Source organism: Papaver somniferum, chromosome 8, assembly GCF_003573695.1.
Source record: "Papaver somniferum cultivar HN1 chromosome 8, ASM357369v1, whole genome shotgun sequence".
In the NCBI taxonomy this organism is placed as follows: domain Eukaryota; kingdom Viridiplantae; phylum Streptophyta; class Magnoliopsida; order Ranunculales; family Papaveraceae; genus Papaver; species Papaver somniferum.
In genome coordinates, this window is record NC_039365.1 from 95,392,542 (window position 1) to 95,402,611 (window position 10,070).

General features: G+C 36.6%; 1 protein-coding gene across 1 annotated transcript; it reads right to left on the reverse strand.

Annotated features, from left to right (window-relative positions):
- Positions 1 to 7,299: 7,299 nt before the first annotated feature.
- On the reverse strand, positions 7,300 to 8,241 carry LOC113305797. Its single transcript, XM_026554798.1, has one exon. It carries the CDS (start codon positions 8,239 to 8,241, stop codon positions 7,300 to 7,302), a length of 942 nt encoding a protein of 313 aa, XP_026410583.1.
- Positions 8,242 to 10,070: the final 1,829 nt, after the last annotated feature.

Here is a 10,070-nt window from a genome sequence, read left to right on the forward strand (position 1 = left end):
ACACATAAAACACCATAATAAGTACGAAATCGAGTACCAACAATACAGAACATTGAGGACAAATTAGACACAAACATGTGTCTATCACTATTGTCAAGTGAATATCAAGTTGTCGTATTATCTCGACTTTTTCCATAGACGATCAATCTTGGTATCAGACTTATAGGTTGAAATAAAAAGATTGTGGTGTATTTGGGCACCCTCATCTTTTCAATTGGTATCAGAGCAGGCAAACACAAAAAGATCTAACAATCTGTGTTTGATGCGATCCAACCTATAAGACATGAGTCAAATTAAGATTAAGCGAAAACGAAAATTAATGAAAGACTCAGTTAACGTATCGCAAGAGGTTGTTAAACCATTCTCAAAATCAGAGGTTACAAACTCTGAGGTGAAACAGGTACGCGAACAGTTAATTTCTAATAAAATTCTCCTAAGTATGTCTCGTGAGAGTATAAAGTTGAGGATGATTTGCAATCAAAAACTATTGAGTTTAAATGCTTCGATGAGATCTCGAAATGTTGAGGGATGATTTTCAAAAAATATAGAGTCTTGAAGATAAAGTAAGTACTAGTCTTTCTCGAACGGAACTATTAGAGAAAGATCGTGATGCTTCTCTTGAAAAGGTCTATTTGTTGGAAAAGAATAAACTTGTTGAATATGAAGCATGGATTAATTCTCAACAAAAGAGTTTTGAAGAGAAAGAAGGTGCATATTCTCTCGAGAAAAACGCCTTGAGGCTGATCTTACTGGTTCTCTTGATAAAAACAAGATGTTGGAAAAAGAAAATTTGGACCTGAAAAAGTCCAATGAAATCTCAAACAAGTTAACCTCAATATTTGAAGCAAGTAGAAATCATCGTGATACACGATGATTGGGATATAAAGGAATAGATGCTTCAAATATTAGTAAAGAGGTAAAATTTATCAAAGCTACAAATTATTCTCAACCAGAGGCTCCCACTGATGTCAAAGATGCTCCTATTTCTTGTAAAGAAGTAAAGCATGACGAGCCTAAGAATCTTTTTCAACCCAACTCTTCAAGTGCAGCCATCAAAGAAAGCACCTCTGCTAATGTTAAGAAAGCAACAACGTTGAACAAAGATAAGAAGAAGAAGAAAATTCGTCGAGCTCCAATAAAAGTGGATCAATAAAAAGGTACCATTTAAACTCACACTCCTTATGTTAATAAAGGACACTTGCAATGGGGATACAAAGTTCGTAATATACAGGATGCACTTTCTTTTGTATCAAACGAATTGGATAAGTTTGCTCCTCGAAAGAACTCAGATCGTTATTGTCCTAAATTTAGGAAAAAAACTATTATAATGATAGTTCAAGTTTTGCTTATCGCTCGACAAGGTAATCTTATAAAAGACCCGATAATAGAAAGATAAATGACTTTGTAAATTGGATGTTTTCCGTATATTTACACGTGATCAGATGGCAGATATATTTGCTAAGGCATTACATGGTCCAAGGTTTATTTAACTTAGAGACAAACTCATGGTTTGGGGGTGGGGGAAATTGATAGAGAGAAATCATTTCAGAATAACATAAGAGAGTAAAGGATAAGCGTGTTTTCACACATGTCTTTCACATGCGTGCTTAACTGTATAAACCTTGGTTCCGTAATTACTTTTTTTTCTTCCATTTTTTATTTTCTGTATGTAAGAAAAAAATTTGTTTTTCTTTCGTTTTTCTTCATATGTACTAACGTAATTGATATTCTCTATTTATACAAATTGAAAATAGACTTATTCCATTTCGTTTAGGTTATCAGGGGTTTAATTTGCTTTCAGTGCGATCTTGTTTAAGCTTATAAGGGGGATTTACCAATTTGCACTGTTAATCATTCAATTGAGGCCGGGAAGCTTTAATGGAACAGTACGAATAATATATATTGATAACGGTCATGTTCACGAGCATGTAATAATATTCTGCATTGACCATGTCTAGACAAGAATTTCGAAATTAACGTAGGAAAAAAATTATGTTTAAGTTTTATGATCCGTTTGATGCAGGAATTGAACTCCCAAAAGGTTGTTCCAGTATATATAGATGATTAGGTACCAAAATGAGAATCAGAGACATTGTTAGAGCACTGCTCGGTCGAACTCGCAAGCGTTGCTATCTTAAGCTTGTTTGTCAATGTTAATGATCAAAACTATAAGTCTTTATTTCTAGTCTACTAATAATGATGATGTCTCGGATTAGGATAGATTGTGTAGTTGAGCATTAGACTTCACGACGTTTGTCAATTGAAGACGAATAACTACTAAGGAGAGCTTGTGGAACTTCTTCAACAAAAGGTATGTGGAGACTAAAACTCATGTATCACTTGGAAAGTCTATTTATACTCTATCTCCTATATTGAGACAAAAGTCGTATTAATATATAGTTGTCGATTATACACATTTGAGATTTCGAGCTGAGATTAACTCGCTTATATATTTCTCGAGATATGTGTTAGTAAGCTTTCGCTTCAACCAAATTCATCTTATATTCTTGGCGAAAGTCAAAAGATGATCATGTGAAAATCTCCAAGTAACATCTTACATGGTTTGTGTGATAAAATCATTTGATGTAGACTTGGAATGTTTCATTATAATTATTTTAATAACTTGAAAATTGTTTTGATGCTAATAGTGTGTGAAAACGGCTATTATCATCCTCTAAGAAAGTTTCAATGATTCAAATAGAGTTTAGAATTAACCATCATTGGATTATAAACATAGTGTGCATTCTTGGATGTATGTGATCCATGACCGGAACTAAAGTATGCATACCCGTATGCGTACTTGAAGTTGTGAAATTCGGTGTACCAAGTACACATACCGGTGCGCGTACTTGCGTAAGGTATAGGTATGTGAATTTCTGTTGGGATTTGGAAGTGTATTTAAGTATGCGTACCGTTCGCATACTGACGAACCCAAACTCAGACCAGCTACTTAGGTATGTGTACCAGTATGCATACTTGAGTGGTTAAAGTTCTAAAATCGGTTGGCTCATGCACAAATACATTTATATATTAAGGAATGCATTCTTTGCAAACCGTGACTATAATGTTCATGAATTGATTCGAGTGAATCAAACCGATTTTGCTTCAATTGTGTTCTTGTGTACTTCTATGAGAATATAGCAATTGAACAACTCTTTAACTAGTTTCATTTGAGTCATTTGAACTAGTTATGGTTAAGATGAATAAGGTTGATACGAGAGTGTTCATATACCTAACCTCGGTTAACTACGGTAGAGCCAACATGGTGTACACGTTTAGGTATGGTTACTTAAACCTAAATGAAGGTACATTTCATTTGTGTATAACAAGCTAAGTTCGAGCTAACGGTTGAAAGATATAAGCTTGAACCTAATCAGGTTTTCATCTAACGGTAAATATTGAATGCACCCTGATTTAAAAACTATATAAAGGAGAACTTTAGCAACTGGGAAACCTAATCCCCACACCTCCTGTGTGATACTAGTTGCATAAGCTAGAGTCGATTCTCCTTTAACCTTAGGTTTTTTACGAAATCCTGTAGGTTAACGACTTGAAACTTCATTGGGATTGTGAAGCCAGACCCAACTATTTTCTCTATAGTTGCGTGTTCTGATCTTTCCCTGTTCTATCGTATGGAGTACTATATTCTCTAAGATTTGCTCGAGATTGATTCTTCGATAGGCAAGATAAAAAGTAGTCACAAACATCTTCGTCTCATCGTTTGTGATTCCACAATATCTTGTTTCGCTACCATACGATGAAGATTATTGTGAGGTGATTGATAATACTAGGCTGTTTTTCGAAAATATAAGTCCGGTTTATCAATTGGTTCCTGTTCACCTTGATTTATCAAAAGACGGAACAAAACTCATAGGTATTTATGTGGGAGACATCTTTATTTATTCCAATAGACTTTTCTGTGTGAGACATATTTGTTTATCAAGTCTTCGACTTTGGGTCATAGCAACTCTTGGTTGTGGGTGAGTTCAGCTAATAGAATCAAGTGCGTCGTATCCTACTGGGATCATAGACGTAAGGAGTGCAACTGTACCTTGAATCAGTGTGAGATTGATTAGGGTTCAACTACAGTCCAGTCCGAAGTTCATTGGTAGTAGGCTAGTGTCTGTAGCGGCTTAATACAGTGTGGTGTTCAAATATGGACTAGGTCCCGGGGTTTTTCTGCATTTGCGGTTTCCTCGTTAACAAATTCTGGTGTCTGTGTTATTTCTTTTCCGCATTATATTTTGTTATATAATTGAAATATCACGGGTTGTGCGTTGAATCGATCAATTGGTAAATCCAACTTTTGGTTGTTGATTGAGATTGATTGATCCTTTAACATTGGTCTTTGGTACCGTTCAAGTTTCTTCTCTTATATTCAACCGGGCTCGCAAATTTCTATTTGCTGATTGCAGATTGAATTAAGAGATAGAGATATAAAACTCTTTGATATACTTTTCTCTAGATTGAGTCTGACTGTCTAGTTGGTTCTCTTGAAAGTATATTGGAGTTTGTCTATTCAGATTGCCAAACAAAATATTGGGTGTGGTTATTAGAGCCCCACTTTTTCAGACATCACTAACCAAAATCAAGTGAAAATACGATGTAAATTAATAGCACTGTTACAAACGAAAACTACACGTATGAGGTTACACCACCATCAACTTCATCTTCATTTCATCACCAAAATATCCCCAATATAGTATTTCATTCATTGCACACTAGCATCGTTTCCCTTCTTCTACCTGCCTACTCCCTTGGTTAAAAGGCAAAAAGTTACTTGATAATGCAATACTAGTATTATTCTAGTAGTTACCTACAGGCTACAGCCATACAATCCCCGTGGAGTTAAAAGACTCAAAATGCAACCATAATAATCTTGTAATTAATGCTTAACCGTAGTAGAAATCCTCTTATAATTAGTAACAAGTTTGAATAACGTAAATGCACTCAAGAGTATTAACGATGCAACATACAAGAAGAGAACCATATCGACGGCAAAGCCGGACTTTTTTTTCTCCCAAGAGAACAATCCAAATTTGAGCTGCAACATATTTATCATTGCCATAGTCATGAGTACCATCCTATCAAGTAAATAATAGCACAAACACAAAACCAAGCACGAACCACTGTAACTCGAAGATTGGTGTAACCAAGAGTAAACTTGAGGGCATGAGCTACAAAAACTGCGAGTAAAAACATAAAGATCGAGTAAATCTCAAAAGCCAGTAGGTTTTTGGCTATGTTTGGACCGGGAACACAAGTAGGATCTAGATTTATAAAGGTTTGGCTAGGATCATCTAGATATTGTGTAATTAGGATGTAGAACAAGATGATCGTCACAGATAGCAGTGCGAGACGATTGATACTTTTTAAACGTGCAGTGATGTAAGCTTTACGGTGTGGATCATAGAAAATGTTATGTTTGGCAGAAAATTTGGTATCCTTAGTAGCCATCCTGAACTTCTCGTGAGAACAGTGCAGAGGAAGAGAGAGAATTTTACCTGAGATTTTTTTTTTTTTTTGGGTTTTTCTGAAGAGGGAAGCTAAAGTTTACTTATGTAGAGGATTAGCGAGGCATTTGTCTTTGATTGTTTTATCAAAGCTACTTCTAAATTAAGCTCCATCACTCTCTTGAATTTTGAACCTGGTTCTCAATAATGAGCATACGTGCATCCGATCCGGACCGAACGTGAACGAGTGTGCCTAGGCTTTCCCTATGATGCACTCATATATATGTATCATGGTTTTGTTTCCCTGATAGATACACGCTCCATAACGTCGAAAGTACTCTGACTCTTTGGCGCACACAATGGATGGATGCAGAAAGGAAAACAAAGTTGAACATGGCAAGGTTTTTGAGTTTCACGAGAACCCTGTTTTCATAACTTGCTATCATGGTTTTGATCATGAAAACAAGCTTCCAGTTTAAATGTCGTCTCAACTGGAAGGAAATATTCTTCGAGATTTTGTGGTCGTACGTGAACAACTTGGAATTACAACAAAGAATCTTGAATTTCTGAAAAACGAACTGAAGAAAGCAACTGATGAACTTGTTTATGTTCGATCTCTGGTTGCTGGTCATGTCTGATGATTCTCAGTTGCGTTCTTCCTAGGAGTTATTTTGTCTAGGAAACTTCTTATGAGAATTTATTTTTGTGGTTTAAGAAGGATAACTAGGGTTTGGAATAACAATTATTGTGAATACACATAGATATTTCCAATGTTTTTCATCTTGCAATGTTTTTGGATTTATTTATTTAAATTCTAAAGTTTATTTGGAAGATGATTTTGCAGTATTAATCTTTATGGTTTATATATTGCAACTAAAATTTATTATTCATCTATGAAATAATTACAATCATTTGACAATAAGTTGGTGGGTAGCCTGACAACAAGCTGGGAACCAACACCCTTTTGGTAGCTACCCCTATTCTATGAAAAAAGAGCACTGCCTAACTTATAACTAGCGTCATGATTCATGAAACAATTATTTAACCTCTTCAAGAAAATGATAGTTTCCTCCCCCAACTCGCCCACAGCAGAGAAATCTAAAACCCCCAAACCATAACCATGCAGAGTGCACTTGTCTAAATATTTTTTACGTTTATGCGAAGTAGCACTAGATACTTCCTGGACGGGTATGAAAGTAAGAACTCCACCACTAGTGAAAGGAGAAAGACCAGTAACATCAAAACAGATATCCCGATCGTTCTCCCAATCATAAACAAGAATATCTGCAAGTCTCAAGGAAGTATCATTATCCGATAGAGAGCCAAGGGCTACCTCTTTCCTAGCATGAACACCAACCTTATAACAAATATCCGCAAAAATATCCCTCACAAAATCATGGCGAAATTTGATACCAACATCACTAGCACAATGCAAAGCATGATCCCCAAAAATATCCACTTTGTTATTACAACTTGAGCAGGTACTATCCTCACCGAACAAGGGTATTCCCGATATGTAACTTAAGATGGATCTAAAATGCCGAGGTCCCAAATTTTGATTTAAACCACAAATAGGGATCGCCTTAAGAAAGTCCTGAGCATGAGCCAACCTATTACTTTGCCATAAAACAGAATACCGTGTAGACAAAGAGAAGTTTGACGGAATATTCTTCTTGACGGCATCAAAATATAACACTGTCAGGGAACGCATTGGATGGGGGGAAATATCATTGAGGTCGAAAGTGGAAGAAGACAAACCACATACCTCTACAAAGCTACTCAAAGCTTGATGGAAACTTCTGCTAGGCACATCAATGGAGGATACATTAAGCATGGAAGCGATATATCAATAATAGTTGGTGTCCTCCATAGTGTAAACACCAAGGCCGCCATCTTTCATCGGCAAGGTGGCAATGCGCTGCTGTAGATGACCAAAGCCTGCAACATCACCTGTAACAATATGTCTCAAAAATTGAAACAATTGTTGATCATAAAGGTTTTTAGCACTCTCCAAAGCAAGGGGATTGGTGGTCCTCAAGGAAATATACAGCCTAGAGACACCGATGCAACTGCGTAAAAAAAGGAGCTTGCTTTGAAGGTATTTCAGCTTCTTTATAACATCCATTAAGGTGACAGTTTTATCAACCCTGGCCCAAATTAGATCACTGCAAAATTGGAGATCGAAACTGACCGATCCTCCCAACAGTTTGACCCCTATAAAAGGCCTACCAATGTCCAACGGGAAAACACTGTCATCTAAACTCCTAGGATCCACCACCAGCCAGAAAATCTCGGTCTTCTTGATGTTCAAATGAATCCCACTACTACCACCCTCTGACTGAATGATGCTCAAGGCCTTCGACACTTCCAATGTATCCCCTACCAACGTGCCATCATCCAAATACCACGTGTGCAAGTCAAGCCGGCACTGCAAAGAAATCATACATACGAGTGGATGTAAAGTAAGGGCGGACAACAAGGGACCTAACGGGTCCCCTTGTGGAACATCCAAGGACGAATATAAAGTGAATTCGTTGTAGTAAAGTCTGGCAGGCTTAGCATAACAAAAATCTACCCACCTGGCAATGCTGGGGCATTGGCTTCGGACTTCCCTGACCATAGTGGTCCTGTCCACAAGATTAAAAGCATTGGAGAAATCAACTAAAAGCATGGTCATGTTATCATGTCCCCCTTTCAACTCCAATAACCTATTATCCGAATGTAAGATAACTTCTCCCCTACAAGGGATCCCCACACCGAACTGATGATTACCTAAGTAGGAGGCCATTTCTTTACCAAACAAACTCGCAGCTAACTTTGAGTAAAACCTCCTCCAAACCGTGCCTACAATAATTGGTCTCTACCCACCACCAGTCTTGAGCAAAGGCGTTAAAGGGGCACTGGAAACAAACTCCTCTAAAACAGCCGGACACCTTCCTACCAACAATAAATTAACCACCCCGGCTATGGAAGCTAAGAGGTCGAAGCAACTTGTAATGGGATATGTGTGTTTGCGTCTGTGAACTATAATAGTCCCATATTTGCTCAAAAGTTAAGTCTATCATATGTCTTTATTGACAAAAGATAGAATGAACTTTTGAACAACAAAAGTTAAGCCTATTATGTCGTTATGCGAATATTGATGGAAGATAGGATGAACTATGTCTACAAAGATTAAGTCTATTATACGTCTCTATGCAAATATTGATGAAAAATTGAATGAATCTTTGAATATTACACAGTATTGGTCTTTCCCTGATCTACATCTTTGTGTAAATACTGTGCGGCTCCAAAAGTTCTCGTATGTTGAGCGTCTCCGACTAAATTAATCATGGGTTCTCTTATGGTTAATTTAATTGAGTATTTTGGATATAAAATCATGTTTCACGTGATTTGTTAATGTCCAAAGAAATCCTTCTTTTCTTGTGAAAGTAAGGTCGCCCTTGTTGTTTTTTCGGGAATGACATTTTATGGGGGAGAGTTCTTAATTGAACTTGTGCTTAATTGCCAAATCTTTGTAGGGAGTGCGGCTTTGGAATATTGTAGGAGTTTTCTTGTATCTTTATAAACTCCTTGATGAATACACTAGTTCCGGCTATGTGAAATCATCGAAACAAAGTTGATATGTTCTCTTTTGGTTATGAAGTATCTTTGTGGAAATTTCATTAGGATCCCACTAGTTTTCGTACCTTTGCCAATTTATATTGACAAAAAGGGGGAGAATTAATGTGTAGTTCACACTACAAATACATATGGTTTACAGATCATTATGTAAGGGGGATTGGTTTTCATGTGAGATAAAGTATTGACTAAGGGGGGGTGATACATATCACCATAGTATTATTGTCAAAGTTGTGATGCAATTGGACTTTGATGTTGTGTAATAATACTATAACACTGTATAACAATGATTGAGAGCAAATGTTTTCTCATTGTTATAGATACGGATCTTCAACAACGATGATGCTGAGTTGAACACGTTCATAATCTCTGGAGTACTTGGAAGTGACGAAGATCTCGAGTAATGTTGAAGAGCCAAGGAAATCAAACATTTGGATTGAGAGCTACAAAGTTTATTTATTTTGTAATCCATATGTATTGATAGTTTTGTCACTAAAATTGACAAAGGGGGAGATTGTTGGAGCACTGCTCGGTCGAACTCGCAAGAGGCGTGCTATATCAAGCTTGTTTGTCAAGTTTAGTTGCCAAAACTATAAGTATTGATTTCTAGTCTACTTATAGCAAAGTATTAGGATAGAAAGTATAGTTGAGCATTAGACTTCATGGTGTTCGTCGATTGAAGACGGATAACTACTAAGGGGATCTTGTAGAACTTCATCAACAAAAGGTATGTGGAGACTTGAACTCATATATCACTCAACAGTCTATCTACTCTATCTCCTATTTGAGACAAAAGTCGTATATATAGACTTCAATTATGCACATTTGATATTTCGAGCTGAGTTTAACTCGGTTACATATTTCTCGAAATATGTGTTTGTAGGATTTCGCTTTAACCAAATTCATCTTATATTCTTGACGAAAGTCAAAAGATGATCATGTGAAAATCTCCTTGTAACATCTTACATGATTTGTGTGAGACAGTCATTTGATGTA